At 41.5% G+C, this 17,905-nt stretch overlaps 1 protein-coding gene across 3 annotated transcripts in view; it reads right to left on the bottom strand.

The window, feature by feature from the left end:
- LOC147021459 (uncharacterized) overlaps positions 1–15,707 on the bottom strand; it is a 61,172-nt gene extending 45,465 nt beyond the window's left edge. For 2 of the 3 annotated variants that reach the window (XM_085891411.1, XM_085891410.1), the window contains exons 1-6: positions 14,810–15,707; positions 8,013–8,103; positions 4,396–5,055; positions 4,206–4,311; positions 3,647–3,740; positions 3,407–3,516 (exon numbers count right to left, since the gene is read on the bottom strand). In XM_085891411.1, the coding sequence (XP_085747537.1) occupies positions 3,407–3,516; positions 3,647–3,740; positions 4,206–4,311; positions 4,396–5,055; positions 8,013–8,103; positions 14,810–15,403 (1,655 nt within the window). In that variant the 5' untranslated portion in view covers positions 15,404–15,707. The remainder of the gene's footprint in view (positions 1–3,406; positions 3,517–3,646; positions 3,741–4,205; positions 4,312–4,395; positions 5,056–8,012; positions 8,104–14,809) is intronic. The other variant, XM_085891408.1, reaches the window with a different exon arrangement.
- Positions 15,708–17,905: the final 2,198 nt, after the last annotated feature.

Raw genomic sequence — 17,905 nt, 5'->3', positions numbered from 1 at the left:
CTGTTTAAAGTTTTGTGTCAATTGGAAAAGCGGTTGCAGCTAAGACTATTTTTGAAGCGAAAATAGACACGGACACACACACACACACACACACACACACACACACACACACACACACACACACACACACACACACACACACACACACACACACACACACGTTGCAATAGCCTTGCATCCCCCCTTAAAAATGCATCAATCATTCCTCAGCCACAGGTAAGTTCCTCCCGTTGTTTTGACTTTTCTCATAAAGACTCAGGTCAGCCTGGGAGGTCGGTGGTACACATCCCCGCTGAGTTATCCCAAAGACTTAAAAATGGTATGTACTGTCTTCTTCCTTATCGTTTAGCATTCATAAGGAAAGAATAATCCCCAAAAGTTGGCATTCATGGGGAGCAGGAAATTCCTCCTGATGAAATGCCCCACTGAGTGCGGTAAGAGAAGTGGCACCATTGTTGTGGTGTTGCTGGTACCCAGAGTATCCTGGGAAGTGATGGCACTTCCCCCAATATCAGTGGCTGTGTTTGTTTCATCTAACAGTCTTGTGTAGTGTCACATATGTTTGTCTTTACATCCATGTATGTGCGTGTCAGCCCCACTACGAGCCTCAGATCATGTTCAAAGAAAACCTCCAAAAACCTGCTCAAGAAATTAATTGCAGGCAGATAAATTAATTTGCTGGGCCCACACTCATAATCCAGCCCAGTAACAGTCACTCTGACAAATAACATGGAGCCCAATTTAAACAGAGCAAAAACGTCTGGTTTCTTTGTTTCAAGCTGAATAATTTACTGTAAATAAATATACACACATTTGTTGTACATGTGTCCATCAGCAGCAAAGTACAGCAGCATGTATTTGAGAGACTCCATGTGAAGATACCAATTCCATTTCCTCTCTGCCTTGATGAACCAGCAAAGTAAATCAATCATCTTCATGTATTTTATCTAAAGACATGCAGTTTGACAAGGAACCAAGGAAGCCTTCACTTCTGGTAGTTAATGCTGTACCCTGCCAAGAGAACCATCCAAGCATATCACATTTGCTGAGACCAGACCACTCATCAGTTGATCATACAGGTCTGCAGTTAGAGCTGGAATGGCACCCATAGAGCACATAGTCTCACCTCTCACATTAATTCTGAACAAAAACAACATCTCTAAGGCCTAAGTCACATTTGCCACGGCGGCCGTGGGGTCTCCAAAATTTACGGCCACTAGCAATTATACGGCGGCCGCAGTATTTCCACAGTCACACAATGTAGCAGTCACATATGTTTTTATTTTTCGGGTAGCCGCACGGCGTATTTAGAAATTGTGGAGACCGAAAACGTGGGGGTGCCATACGGTCTTTGATTTGATGTCGCACGGTGACCTTAGGGCATTCCTGCGGCGGCCACAGAATTTTCAAGGCAGACGCAAGGTGCCCGCAAGGTGACCACAGGGGGGCCCTAAGCTGAACGTGCCGCCAAACGGACGGTAATGGTGGGTTCTTTTTTTACCAGTTCTTTTGTCTCGGCTTGTCGAATTGCTACAGCGAACGTAGAAATGAAAAAAGTTATAACTCCGCGTTATAATTCGACGGCGATCCTCCAGCCTGTAAAATATAGCCATACGGCATAGGGCCACCCTTGAGGCCACCTCAGAAACTCTGCGGCCACCGCACGTTTCTGTCAATTCAGAGGGTGTACGGCCGCCGTATCCTCGCCGTAGAGCAAATGTGACTTAGGCCTACCTGTACATGCTACTATTATGGCCCATATACCCGTATCATCCATGCACCCTATTATGTCACATAGCTTCTTGGTATGGGTGTTGAACGGTATAAATTTTATTCTCCACTCACATCTGGTAATCGACCAGATATATGAAAATTCAACCAATTCTGGATGGAATACCACTTCACCGATGATGTTATTGTTATCACCCTATCACCCCAAGGAGAGTTGATGACATCTGCCAAGTTTCAATTTTTGCATTGAGCGGTTTCAGAGAAAATGATGTCAAAGTTTTTTCTTTTAATCCAATATGTCTACCATACTATGTGACCTATGATGTCGTAGGTTTAATTAGTCACACGTCAGATCATAGATCAGATATATGAAGTTTCAGATTTTTTGGATAAGGATTTCAATTTAACGAATTATGGCTGGAATATCACTACACTGATGACATCATCGGTATCACCCTATGTACCCCATGGGAAGTTGATGACATATGCCAAGGTTCATCTTTTTTCGTTGAGCGGTTTCGGAGAAAATTATGTCCAATTTTTTTTCCTTTAATCCAATATGGCTGCCATCCCATGTGACCAATGACATCAGAGTTAGCAAGAAAGTATTCTATATTGGGAGTCCCTCCTTTGTTTAACATTTCACATCGATCAGCCAAGCGGTCGCTGAGAAAACATTTTTAAAGTGAAATATATAAGATGCGGACACACACAGACAGACAGACAGACAAACATATAGGGACGTTGCAATTGTCTCGCATCACCTTTGGCGCAGCAGTTATTGTGTCTCCATGTCTCAGGATTCTGTGGCATGTGTCATGTGCTTTACTACATATATATGTTTACACCATAAGGCTGCATGCGTATCTGCTCTTGCCACCCGACAAGCACAGACGTTTGGGCTGAATGTTGATCACCTGGAGGATTAAAATTAAATAAAAGCACAAATGGTAATTCTAATATTGTTAATTGACATGGTTTAGACCACATTGGGAATAAGGGGCCATAAAAATCAGTGCTCAGTGATCTCCTTGACAGTATTTGTTCTCCATGCCAGGTGCAGTTGTGGATGTGTATTCTAACCTCAATTAAATGAGTAAAGGATTGTGGAGACTTATCTACAAGCAACACTGGGTGTACAATGCTGCCTGGGTGCTGGGCCCACACTCAGAAAGAGGCCCATAACAACTACAATTTTTTTTTTTAAGTGTATACATCACAATACATTTAAATAAAGAATACATGGAGAATTAATGATAGCTTTTAAAATATATTTTTGAAAGGTGTATATACATTTTAAGTGCAACAATCATGTTGTCGTGTTGTAGTTTACATTTTATTTCCCCACTCTAGTCATTTGCTGATATGTGGCATCATTGAACTGTCAATGGCAGAGAGGGAAAGGAGGGAAGGAGGGGGGCAATGGGGGTCCACAAATTTATTTGTCACCAGGTCCACAAAAGGTCAATTCAGCCCTGTCTGCAAGTGTTAAATCTATATTATCTGTACACAAGGTATGTTTTAGAAAATGTATTATACCTTTACTAAGATAGGTAGATATGTACATAGTCTAATTGTGAACCTAACCTAAATACTTAATCCTCTCCTGCCAGTTTCATGAACTGCACAACAGAAATTGGAGCGAAGAGTGCAGAGTTTTGTGTGGGTTCCTTACTATTCCATGATGAGTGTTATATCGTTGTTGGACTCGTATGCATCGTATAGTCGAATAAGGTTGGTATGGTTCAGCTGATTCATAATATTGATCTCGTTCCTGACCATGTCCTGCAGCCAAAAACAAAACATGGATGACAGTTGTGTGGGTCATACTGAGATTTTTATATTCTTGCAAGTCTCACGTTCTCATGAATGGTAGCATTCTCAAGATATGATATAACCAGATCAACCAGCCTGCCTTCTCTTTTGAGCCCCGTGCACGAATGATTTTCGCAGCAAGTGTCAGACTTGTTGCTTTCTCCACACAAGGATGTACTTGGCCGAACCTTCCCCTGGAGGGATAATACAGAGACACTGAATAACGTGTGCTTTCAATGTGGCACCACATAAAAGACATTGTGTTTTCGGCTTTGGCATTGACTCAACACATCAATCTTCAAAAATAAAAGAACTGATTGGTTACATACCTGCCATTTTGGAATCCTCAAAATGAGGAATATTTCCTCAAATATCCTCTTTTGGACCCTTTGGGATCGAATTGTACTACTTTCCAGTTCAATTGGCAAATTTCAACAAGTTTGGGGAATTTTCAGGATATAAAAAAGCGAGTTTATATGAAGGGGATATTTTCTTGTCTTTAAAGATTCCTTATTACTTCTGCATGAATAAACGGCCAAATTTTACTTTCACCATAATTTGGCCCAAAAAGCCTAAACATTAGTCACAAGGTGGAATCGATGGCAGGCATGGCTCGTGTAACTCCACTTATTGGTGCAGATGTATTATGAAAGACACACCCTCCGAGCAACTCAGAATGATTCACTGCAAAGAATGTGTTCACATTGACAATCTGGGTAGATACAACACGGTGTTCAAATGGAGCCTGCGGTGGTGTCGTTGTTTCTGAAAAAAAAAGAGAGATTACTCCTTTTCATTCACTTACAATTTGTTAACCCTGCCTCAAAATTACTTCACACCACAACTTACCAATTACTTCTCGAAGTGTTTTGTTGTCATCGGTTAGAGAGAGTGCCTCCTCTTTAGTATCTTCTACCTTGGTGTCCTCACAACATACTAGAGATCTCCGCTCTGTTACTCCCAAATCATCAGGTATTGTCTGCATTTCCGTTTTCATCTCACCTGCAGCATCCAACTTTCTCGGTTCACTATGAGTTCCTGAAGCACTGCAAGTTGTATCGGCGTCATCCTGTTTTAAAACATCTTCTTTTGCATCAGTCTCCGACTCTGCCTCTGCCTCGGTGTCAGAATCTGTCTCACCATTTTCCGTTTCCTTTACTGTCTCTTTCCCGGTGCCATTTGTGAAATGTTTTTCTTCCATACAGATGTGTAAAGGCATTGCAGCTTCTTCACCTTCTGAACCACGTTGCTGTCCTGCATTGCATTTCAATTCCATGGTAGTTGCGGTTGTTTCTGCTCCCAGGGACTCAACACAAGGAGAACTTTCCATTTTTTCTTTCTTGCCCTCAATAGCCTGATCAGACGACCCACTGGTCCTGCCTGTTTCCAGGATGGTTCGGGAGGTATCTACCAAGAGCAAAGTTTTGGAATCGATTCGAGAATCTCGGGATGCCATCTGCTGGTCAGCAGGTTTTTCTTTCGGTGTTATGGTCTTTTTAATCGGGGCATCTGCAAAGAAAGAGAACACATCGTAAAGCTTTTATAGGCATCATTTTATCAATCATTGAACGTAACCATAAAAATGTTAAAATTTCGAATCTCTTTTCTTTGTGCAGACATTTTCAGAGTGTCAGAAGTCATCAGGGTACACTGGAAAAAAACTAAAAATAAACACCTACAGCCGATTAGGACTGCGATTGGAAATGATTTATAGTAGATGTGCCTTTTAGTGAAAAATTACGACGGTATATTTATTAATTGTGCGCATCTAAATGCAAACAAGATATGTCCCCAAATCTGCGATAAGAAAGTGAAACTAGATATTATAATGACACTAAATGTCTTGTAAGAATACCACTGTCCTTGAAATGAAGTGTATGCAAGGTTGATTAATATATTCGTAAAGGTTATGTCGTAAGGTCGGTCAACTTTGAATGTTTTGTTTGCATGTCGTTTATTGCTTTGTTACATGTGCTATTATACAATGAGTGCAACATAAATAGTTTCAGAAAAACGCAAAGCTTATCCATTGGTTTCTATAAACCGAAGTTATATTTCCCCAAAACAATATGAGCATGACTTTTAAGAATTAAGGAATGTATTGTTTTCTATTTACATGACTATGACTTTGCCTACGAAAACTACGACAACTACTACTACTACTACTACTACTACTACTACTACTACTACTACTACTACTACTACTACCACTACTACTTGAATGGCCACAATTATTCCCATCTTGTGGGGTCAGCCAGGGAATGTTTTTAGCCCAAGTCTTTCATGAACCGGCTGGCCAGGCCTGACGTTTAACTGAAGGTGATTTGGGCAGAAATTTGTAATTTGCTCAGGGTGCCGGTGATAACTCACCTTCTTTTCATGATAATTACCACTGTGGGATCTCACATCCGCCACCGATCAATGCTGGCAGACGGGTCCTCTGGCTTAACGTCCTTCCATTGGACGGCACAGATTGATGCCTCGCCTTGCCTGTGAAACACCAGAATGACCGTGTATGGCTGTGTCAGGATTCGAACCCAGGTTAGACTGTATATAGATTAAAAAAAAAACCTTGAAGGTGAGTTATCTTGCCAGTCCACGTTATTCCTTCCCTGTTATTTTCAATTTTAACCAATTTACTTTGCAATGCCCTTTTTTTACCTCCACCACCGAAGGTGGAAGGGGGTTATGTTTTCACCCCTGTCTGTCTGTTTGTTTTATGTGCTGGATATCTCAAAAAGTTGTGGACTGATTCAGATGAAATTTTGTGGACCGGTTCGGTGTGTGACAAGGACGAACTGATTAGATTTTGATGAAGATCCATATCAGGATCCGACTACGAGAAATTTTTAAGTGATTCTTCACCATTTAGAGATAGGACTAAACTAATATATAGCACAATATCTCAAAAAGTTGTGGACGGATTCGGACGAAATTTGGTGGACAGGTTTGGTCTGTGACGAGGACAAATTGATTCAGTTTTGCTGAAGATCCGAATCCGGATCCGACAAATAGAGTTATTTAATTTTTTAAGTGATTCTTCACCATTGAGAGATTGGGCCAAAAACGATATGTCGCATGATATTTCACAAATTTATTGGCCCCGATATATGGATCAAACATTGCGCGATGCACGTATGAGGTATGTGTTCTACCGAGTGCCCTTCTAGTTTCCGATTTCTTTGTTCGGCTGCCAAATTACTGATAAACCTTCCTAACTCTTAAGAAAAAAGGATCAAAGCCATAAGCAACTGGATTTGTGTTCAACATTGTACTTTTATTCTTTGGAGATGACAACCACGCTGAAGTCTCCCCTCTTGCTATATAGTCTCAGGTCAATTATCTTTTTTTGTTCTTTTAATATTTTTGAAAATGTGTACAACAATGGGCAACTTTATTATTACTATAAAAAAAAAAAGAAGTTTTCATCAAAACCAATGAAACAATCTTATTTTGCTGCTGTAATTAAAAAGTAAATGGCTGCGGTATGCTCAGGTACGTTGGACATTCAGAATGTTCTTGGAATGAGATAATATAGTCTAAGACACGGCAACGTTTTGTATTTTAATCGCTGGGAATAATTGGAGGTATTAAAGAAGAAGTAGTAACAGGACGACCAGTTTAACCGTCCAAAAAAAACACAAGTGTCGAGTGGGGAATCACATCTTAACAGCAAAACGCCATCCTCATAATGACGTTGCATTCACAACTCCAGGAAAGGACGGTCACCACGAAATAAAGAGGTTGAATTTAATTTGAAAGGACATTTTAGATTTAAAAAGGTTCACAAAAATTGAGAGGGTTTACTTCCCATGCAAATAAACCCACGCTTTACCATAAGCAATTAGCTGAACATGTAAAACGAGATGAACTTTTACAACTTCTTGCCGGAGAGTGAAATTTTGAGCAATGATAATGAATTGGCGGTGGCACGTATTACCCAATTCTCCAAAACTTCCACCACAATGCAAAGTTGTGGTTGTTCTTTGACGGCCACAATTATTCCCACCTTTTCGTTGGGTCGGCTGAGGAAAGTTTGGTCCAAGTCTTTCAAAAACTGGCTGCATCCCACGGCCAGGAGACTTCTTTGCAACTTTCTTCGAAGTTTTCTTCGGCATTTTTTTTTTTCGGCCACCAAAACGGATCTGGACTGGGCCACCAAATTTCAAATTGAGTTCAACTAAGCAGAAATTGGAACGTGAGGAATTTTAATTTGTTCGGGGTGCTGGCAATAGCTCGCCTACTCTTCACGAAAGACAAAATGGGATATTTAACGTACACCAACTAATGCTGGTAGACGAGGACGCTCGGTTTAACGTCCATCCGAGGGACAACACACATTGATGAATCGCCTGCCTGCGAAACACCAGGATGACAGTTTGTAGCTGGATCGGGATTCTAATCCTACCTACATCCTACCAGACATATGTGAAGTATCCACCAAATAAAAAAAGTAACTTACTTACCTTTGCCAATTTCTTTCTCTTTTGTGATCTTCTTCCAGTGTCCCGAAAAGCGCTTCAAATTGAGTTTCTTGAAATGTTTCTCTTTCTTGACCTGGCATGTAGGAACGCATGGCAATCGTGAAGCTCTGAGCCGTTAGGAATTTTATAACCACGGCAGACAAAGATTAAATAAAGCAGCACGTCGGAATTTCGACGTACAAGTTTGATTCACAAAAACAACGTATATCGCGTTTCTGTGGCATCTCCTCTCAGAGCCAGACAAACTTGTGGTGGTGGAAGTAGGAATCACAATCCAGAAATAAAATTATAGCACCACGCCTGACAGTCAGCAGTATCATACCTGGGGCAGTGCAAAAGATTAGGCTATACCGTAAACTCTTACCATAGAACACCAACATCATTTAGCAACAGTACCCACCCAATCGGGAGGCAAAGGTCAACATTTATAGTCTTCTCTTCTTCTTTAACGACCTTAATCCCATATTATTTTCAAAAGGGGGTGTTTAAATTAACCCAAACACCCAGTTTTCATTCATACACTCCCTTGGAGTTCCTTTAATATGCATGCAAAGTTTCTGGCCACGAGGTTTCATGGTTTTGGAGTTATGGTGGAGAAACACACACACACACACACACACACGCGCACACACACACACACACACACACACACACACACACACACACACACACACACACACACACACACACACACACACACACACACACACACACACACACGACACTCTGACATTTATTATTATAGATTGTGGGGTCAGCTGGGGGGTTGTGTTGTGACCCATATCTTTCTGGAATCTGCTGATCAGGCCAGACGTTTGACTGTGGTAGGCATTTATAATGTTTTCAAGGTAACTGTGATAACTCACCTACTCTTCGCGAAGGACACCGTGGGATCTTTAAAATACACAAATTAATGCTGGAAGATGAGACACCCGGCTTAATATCCATCTGATGGATGGTTCATACAGTGCCGAGAGTAAGTCCACACCCCCTTTCAAAATTTTCACCTCTTGTTACCTTACAGCCTGGAATTAAATTACATTAAATCAGACTTTTTCCACCTTTATTTACACATCATAACCCACAACTTCTCAGCGAAAAACAAATTCTACAAATTTCAGAAAATTAATTAAAAATACAACACGAGAATATCTCAGTTGGATAAGTGTCCACCCCCCTGAGTTAATATTTGGTGGAAGCACCTTTGACAGCAATTACAGTTGTGAGTCTGTTGGGATAGGTCTCTTCCAATTTTTCACACCTTGATTGGGCAATATTTGCCCATTCTGTACAAAACTGTTCAAGCTCAGTCAGGTTGAGTGTGGAGTGTTGATGGACAGCAATCTTCAAATCATGCCAGGGATTCTCGATTGGATTTCGGTCAGGGATCTGATTGGGCCACCAAAGGACATTTATCTTTTTGGTCCTGAGCCACTCCAGTGTAGCTTTGGCTGTGTGCTTTGGGTTGTCATGCTGAAAAATGAACTTCAGTCCCAATTTCAGCTTTTTTTGCAGATGGCAGCAGGTTTACTTTAGGATTTTTCTGTGTTTTGCTCCATCCATTTTCCCTTCTCTCCTGACAAGTGCCCCAGTCCCTGCTGATGAGAAACATCCCCGTAACATGATGCTGCCACTATCGTGCTTCAGACTAGGGATGGTGTTCTTTGAGTGATGTGCCGTGTTGGGTTTGCACCAATTGTTAACATTTTGCATTTAGGCTAAAAAGTTACATTTTGGTTTTGTCAGACCGCAAAACTTTTTGCCACATGGCTTCAGAATCTCTAGAGTGGATTTGTGCATACCTCAAACGGGACTCAAGGTGAGATTTTTTGAGTATTTGCTTCCTTCTTGCCACCATACTGCACAAGCCAGATTTGTGCTTGGGGTGTTGTTGTCACATACACTCAGTGACCAGTCTTTGCCATAAAGGCAGGCAGCTCTTTCACAGTTGCCATTGGCTTCTTGGTGGCTTCTTTGATCAGTCTCCTCCTTGCTTGGTCATCCAGTTTGGAGTGCCGGCCTGATCTCGGCAGGGTCTTGGTGGTACCATACACCTTCCACTTCTTTATGATTGCCTTGACTGTGCTCCAAGGGATATTCAAGGCCTTTGATATATTTTTAAACCCATTGGCTGATCCGTGCCTTTCTCAAACTTTATCCCAGAAGTCTTTTGAAAGTTCCTTGGTGCTCATGGTTGAGTCTTTTCTGTGAAATGCACTACCCAGCAGAGGAAAGCTACAGGAACAGTTGATTACCTATGCCACCGAAGTTGAAGGAGGTTATGTTTTTCACCCCTTTCTGTCTGTTTGTTTGTGTGCAGGATATTTCAAAAAGTTGTGGACGGATCCGGATGACATTTTGTGGACAGGTTTGGCTTGTGACAAGGACGAAATGATTAGATTTTGATGAAGATCCGGATTCGGATCCGACTAATGTAATTTTCTTCAGTGATTCTTCACCATTGAGAGATATGGCCGAAAACGATATATAGCTTAATATTTCAAGAATGTATTGGACCAAATATGTTCTCATGGATCAGGCATTACGTGGTGGAGGTATGCGCTCTACCGAGTCCCCTTCTAGTTTTATTCTGAAATAATCAGAATCACAACAATTTAGCACAGGTCGAAGCCAATTAACATGGTGTTTGATTTCAAAGGTGATAGGTTACACCTGAGCTAATTTACAATATCATAAGGGGGGTGGACACTTATCCAACCACGATATTCTAGTTTTGTATTCTTAACTAATCATCTGAAATTTGTAGAATTTCTTTTTCACTTGGAAGTTGTGGGTTATGATGTGTTAATAATGGTAGAAAAAAAAATCTGTTTTAATGCAATTTACTTCCAGGCTATAAGGCAACAAAAGGTGAAACATTTGAAAGGGGGCGTAGACTTTCTATAGGCACTATACATTAATGCCTTGTCCTGCAAGTGAAACACCAGGGTGGTAGTTTATAGCTGGGTCGAGATTCGAACCAACACTATATGACTCAAAGGCAAGTGCACATTCTTCTGAGCTGTCCTTCCTGCCCAAAGGTTAGCATTACGATGGTAAAAAAAAAATTCAGGCCATCTTAAAACTGCTGATGACCGAGAGACTGAAACTTTATCAACTGTTGGAAAGCCATTTCCAGGAATGCAGACATGCTACATGATACCACGAAGCAAACAGCAATGTTGGTGATATGTTAGTTCCACTTCGCAGTGTGATTATTCGTTGTTTTGTGAATACTATATAATGTAAAAAGATTGCGCTCTATGATGGGAAACTTCGGAGAAGAACGTGATTGGTGATTTGCAATCTGTTGTCGGTGTAATAGCTGTGAAAGTAACACTATGCATAGCTATGCATTGATCAAATTTCACATTCCTTTCGGGTTTGGAAGGAGCAGGAGCATGTGAGGCCATGTCTTGTCTATAACCTTGAAGACCATGTTTAGGGAAGAACTTTGCACAATGGCCCCTTGGGAAATATTGATTACAAGCAATTAATGGACATGGAAAAATGCTTTGGAGTAAAGTGTATCTTTGTGTATTTTCAGGAGGTGCCATTTTTGGTTTAAAGTATTATATGTATGACCAAGGAGATTAATAACACATTGACAGATAGGGTGGAAAGCTAATCTGACTGAGGGCAACTTTAGTTCATTCCATAAGGCTTGCAACAAATGTGTGCCCACCCTGAGGCAAGCCAGAATACATAATCTTACAAATCTCAAGGCTGAACTCTTCAACCAGTCTTCTCCCTCCGTGTCATGGTGGCACCTTGTCAAGTCTATCTCTGGTGTATACTCCCCCTCCATTCCCTTCCTTACCTCAAATGGCATTACTGCGGACTCTGCCAGAGATAAGGCAGGATGTCTAAACTGTGTTTGCTTCCAAATCTCATGTACCCAACCCATCCTGGTCTGCTCCCATTTTATCCCCTCGTACACACTGTTTACTGGACCTTCTCTCTTTCTCACCCGAGAAGGTAGATAATATTCTGTCTGGCCTTGATTGTGCTTTGGCAATGAGCCCAGATAGCATCAGTGTCCATGTTCTCTAGTCCTTGCTCGACTGTTCTTGGTTCCCCCTTTGTCTGTCCCATTCAGTCGTCCTCCTTTAGCCACTTCCCATCAGCCTTGAAGTCAGCAAACATCATGCTTGTCTCCTGTAAGGGTACAAAAACAGATCATATCAACTACAGACCAGTGAGCTTCCAATTACAAGCAAAGTTATGGAATCCTTCATTTCCGTTAATGACTTCTTCCTTGTTTTCAAACAAGCAGATCTCTGATCATCAGTTTGGATTCCGTCCTGGTCACTCAACTCTGGACATGCTGCGACTCTCTCAGTAATGGTTGGATGCCCTAAATCTCAATAAAGAGGTCAGGACTGCCTCCTTGGACATATGTCATACACTTCAAACAGTCTGGCATCCTGTTTGCATGCCAAGCTCTCTGTCTGTGTTATAAAAGGTGGCCTTCATTCCTGGATTTATGATTTCCTACTGGAGGCTACAGTTCCACATTGCAGTGTCTTGGTCCCAGTCTGGTTCCTCATTGACATAAAAGACCTCTCCGATGCTCTGGAAAATCCTCTATTCATTTTTGCAGAATCCACAGGTCAATGGAGAGTGGTCTTCCCCATGTGCTGGTGCCCAAGCATTACATCCGTCTGTCCTGGTTTCTGTGGAGTCTAAAGCTCTCAGCTTTATTGGAATCTCCCACAACGAGGCTGAAGCACAAAGTCTGTTTGTTTGACATTGTAGGCAAGTTGGTGGTCTCTGGTTTTTACTGCCTCTTCTATGATATTTCTTCCTCTGCTCTGTCATCCGACACTTCCCAGCAATTCCAAGATGTGTTTTTACAATAACCCTATCATCGCTAAACTACCAAAATCCACGCTGACTGCACACCTCAACTCCTTTGTTCCTTGCTTCTCTCATTGATGAAAGCACATCCCAGAGGCCATTCTTTCCCACCCTTCCCTCAAGGGCTTTAAGCAGGCAGTGCACCACCACCTCATGTCATCCTCCTTCCTGCCGCATGATATTTATTAGCCCCATTGACCCTTCCTAACACAATCCTCTTTACTGATTTAAGTGTTTCCTCCCCTCCCCTATCTCTCTTATTTTTCTGTTCATTCATCCCTTTGCTGTTTGTGCTCAATTGTTGCCCCACTACCCCCTGTAAGTTAAACCTTGCTCTTTAATGAGCCTCCCTATTGTCCTGAAAAAAAAAACAGGTGATTTGGCTCACAGAATAGCAGAACAGAGAGTGAAAGGTAAACAGGTATGCAATTGAGAGCATGGATGCACTGCATCACGAGGAAAAAAGTTGCAGGTGAAAGGGGGACAGGATCTCAGAGGGTTGAGAAAAGCTCCGTGGTAGAAATTTGAGAGACCATGCTGTGGTGATGGGAAGCAGACTTGAGCACTTGGAGGAAAGAAGATGAGAAAACAGGCTGGGGAAGACCTTTTACATGTAGAAAAAAAGAGACCAGGACAAATGAATCAAGGTGAGTGAATCAGAAAGGATAGCAAGTTAAGAGGTTTCTGGGAGAACATGTGATATTTGGAGGGGAGGCGGAGGAGTTTCAAAGTTTGTCTGGAGAACCAAGACAATGGGAGGAGCAAGACCAGAAGAGGATTGGTAAAAGACTGCAAGGCCACTTACCTGCCTGCAGTGAGTGAGACTCGGCCTCGTGTTGTGAGATACCAATGACATACGATGCCTTCAACATCATGGCCTCAAGTGGGTCAAGACAGGAAGCAGCATCATGCCATATGAGGATCCATATTTCACAGCACTTTGGATACAGGATTCCACACCATTATATGCTGAGGATGACAGAAGAAGGACTTGGCCTTGTGGAGAATTCCAAGGTGGTAGCAGGCTTTTGATGTCAGCTTGGATAATGATGTGCCCAAGGTAGGTTACAACTGAAAGTGAGGCTCAGGAGCTCTAGAAATCATACCTCTTCCAGAGGCTGAACACAAAAATAAAGTGGGGAATTTGCCAGCTTGTCTTCATTAAGGGAAAACGTGAGGCTGTGGGACTTCCTTGCATTAAAATGCATGAGTTATACCTGCTCCCTCCGGGAGCGATATGGGTCAATACCTCTCCCTCGAGCTCAGGACTCAGTGATTTAACAACTTGCATTATTCCCATGTTTTATTTTGTTCCCATATCCGAACTCTGGGTACCCTGAGCACGTATGCAAAATTTGGTGGATATCGGCCAAGCCGTTGGAATTTATATGGTTCAGACATACATACAGACAATTGCCAACTTTTAGTATGATGTTTAAGGTGGATGATGACCAGATGTTACCTCGAGGGATAGTCATTGATGTATACCAAGAACAAGGACAATACTGACTGCTCTGTAGTAGAGAGTGGCACCCTTATGAATTTGAGTAAGTTTGCCAACATTTACTGATGCAGATGGACAGTCTTCAGAGAAAGACCTGATAAATAGCAGAGAAAGAGGGATTGAGAAAGTTGATGAACAAGTCTTAGAGATTGAGGCACTGATGCCATTAGTCCCATTAACAATGGTGTGCTGTCTGAATATTTGTTTGTCCATAAAGGACATGCATTTACTTTGAATATTGGACAATATGACTTTCAGAAAGGTGAGCACAAAAGTCATAGTGATGTCTGGATTTTAAAAACTCCATAGTTTGGTCATAAACATGTTAAGTTTATCATCAGACAGTCATGCATATATTACAAATGAGAACTTTTATACTGACTCAAGCTCAATTAATATATTTGATTAACATTACCTTTTCGATCTTGATTTTGCTGCTTAATTGTCCAACAGTTTGGCATGCTTGGTCTTTAGCATCTTCTGTAGCCACTTTAGTAGTGCATTCCTGCATCAGGAATTGCAGGAACTTTGGATTCTTCATGATGTCTCCAATAAGACATATAACGGGCTGCATATCAATAGTCATCTTTTCCATTGCTTCTATCCGCTTGATTTGACTGCCAATGACCTCAAGCACCTTTCTGATCACAACACGCATGTCTTGCTGAAGCCTCGTCACACCAACACTGGCAGAGATGCTTCCTAACTCGTAATCTTCGTTTTCTACCTGAAATAATTCAACTTCCTTATCAATTCGAATGGCATCCTTTGCCACTCCATTCAACTTAGAAATCACTTCCTCTTGCAATTCAACTACACGATCTACCTGTAGGCTAAGGGCTTCCAACTTCATATCCACCTGGTTGATGTCATTGAAGTTTTCATGGCTAAGAGAGATGACCTTCTTACGTATGTCCGTTGTACTTCCACCATGATCCTTCCAGTGTTTCTGTACATTCGCATCGAAAGCTTTTGCAAGGGAGTTGACGATGCTGCTTGGGTTTTCCATTGCCTTGGTGTTGAACGATCTATTGGGTAAAGCGTGAAGGTCTTGATCTTCTGTGGAGCTCACTGCTCTGCTTCTAAAGCGGAGATGTTGTTTTGATTCTGACAGTAAAAAGAAAGGTACAAATTTGGCGGTTTTGCATAGCCATACCCACGAAGAATCAGTCCTTCCAGGAACTTGACACAGACAAATCCGCAACAATGAATATCCACTGAATGCATAGAAGAAGCACCCGTTGTAGACCGCAGAGAATGTTTCCCTGCTGCTAGTCTTTTGCTGGGGGTGCCTGACAACTGTGTTCTCAGTGAGCCACACAGATTGGAGGACAGATATAGCATGAGAGCTGTTTATCACCTCCCTTGCTTGCCTGGCAGAGACATCATTGGAAAGAATGCTCGGAAAAATTTATACGAAGCATTTTAACAACAAATATATTTGATGGGAAACAAAACATATTTATGCTCACGGTGGTAGTAGCAATAAATGAAGCACAAGGGATAATCGTTGAAAGTAAAAAATTTTTTAAAAAGATTAAGCACAGTTTTAAATCAATTTGTCCTCATCACATATCCAACCAGTACACCGAGTTGATTCCGAATCTGTCCATAACTTTTTTTTAGATATCCTGCTCACAAACAAACAGACAAACAGGGGTGAAAACACAGTCTCCACCCACCTTCAATGGCAGAGGTAACAAGAATGATTAACACTGGGACGATTTACCTATTATTTGCTTTGTTACAATGATCTAAGGCTCATGGGGGAGCTCACACATAAAGGCTCAGAACAAAGCCATTGGAAGATGCCAGTGTACTTTAACATGAAAAATTACAATTAAATTACGAGAAAATAGAAAAACACACATGCTATTTGTAATGCGAACCTGGGTTACTCAAATCTTGAACAAGGGATTCAGATGGGAACACTATCAACAACTTGAATATGTTCTGTGAAATGTCTTAATCCAATTCCCTAAGTGTGTATCATTCCTGAATACTTCTTAACACCAAGATATGCATTGCACTTATATCTCAAATATATTACAACAAATATGATAAATCAGTATTATCTGAGCATTCTAAAATAATTAAGTGCAAAAATATTCACACATGACAGTCATTATTATCCTGAACGGATAACTACTCTGATATTAGCCCCCATTGGACTGAGTCCAAAACGGGGGCTGGTGGATTTGGTGTCGATTTTCGTGTCGTGCGTCCACAACCATATCTCAGACATGTATGGACAGATTTCATTCATACTTGGCACAAAGACAACAGATGATGGTATACAAATGCACATCATTTTGTTTCACGATGCAATCAAAGAGCTGAATGGAGGCCATTTTAGTTGTAAAAAAAACCTTATATCGAACACGTCCTCAACCATTTCTCAGACATGAATTTACCAATGTTGTTCAAACTTGGTACACAGATAACTTGGTATAGTACACAGAATGATGGCTTACGTAAGCATGTCATTTCTTTTTATGATCAGATCCAAGATGGCCGACTGGTGGTCATTTTGTTACTTAAACATGTCTCCAACCATTTCCTGAATATGCATGGTCCAATTTTGTTCAAACTTGGCACAAAAACAGTACATGATGGCAAACACATGCTCCTCACTTTCTTTTCCATTCTGATCAAAGATGGCCGACTGGAAAACAGGTGGCCATTTTAGTTGTAAAAAAAAAAAAAACTGGTGTCAAATACGTCATCAAATATCTCTCAGAAATGCATTTACCAACCTTGTGAAAACTTGGCACACAGATAATGAATGATGGCTTATATATGCATGTCATTGTTTTTTGAGATAAGATCCAAGATAGCCGACTGGCAGCCATGTTGTTACTTAAAAGTGTCCCAACCATTTCTCGGGCATGCATGGTCTGATTTTGTTCAAACTTGGCAAATGTCACATGTCACAGATGTCACAAATCTTCTTGTATGTCACATGACCACTCAAGTCAGTTGTGCATGCACATAAATCTTGTAAATATGGGCTAGCCCTTTAACTCTGTACAGAAAAATTACAAGAACCACTGGGGCTATTACATTTTATGTCTTTTTCTCCTTGTTTTCAAAAGAAAAGTTGAGAATGCAGGAAATTTTCTATACTTTAAAATTCCTTTATTATCGCAGCACATATTGTTGCGGGCCCGGGTATCGGCGACGAGCATGACTGCGAGATGGAGCAGTAGAGTCGGCTCCACCGATCACCCGGAATTTATAGGTCGTCACCCCAGGTAACTCCGGAGCCGACGGGTCCCTTATCGGACCGAAGTTCGCCAATAGATAGACCTATAGATAGGGGTAGGGTCGATTGCCAATTTCAATTTACCTAAATACCCACGTCATCCAACTAACGGGTAAATTCACCCTCGACAATGCTCGTACGGAACGAGCCACTAGCGTACTCGAACCGTGTGCGACCCGAGCGGACGGTCACTGAGCTTCCGTCGGTCCAAATGTCCCTTTACAGCGGCAACAGTCTGGCTAATTC

This window comes from Eptatretus burgeri, chromosome 8 (assembly GCF_056783735.1).
Source record: "Eptatretus burgeri isolate ZD-2024b chromosome 8, Ebu_testis_v1, whole genome shotgun sequence".
NCBI classification, from domain to species: domain Eukaryota; kingdom Metazoa; phylum Chordata; class Myxini; order Myxiniformes; family Myxinidae; genus Eptatretus; species Eptatretus burgeri.
This window is presented reverse-complemented; position numbering and strand designations above follow the sequence as displayed.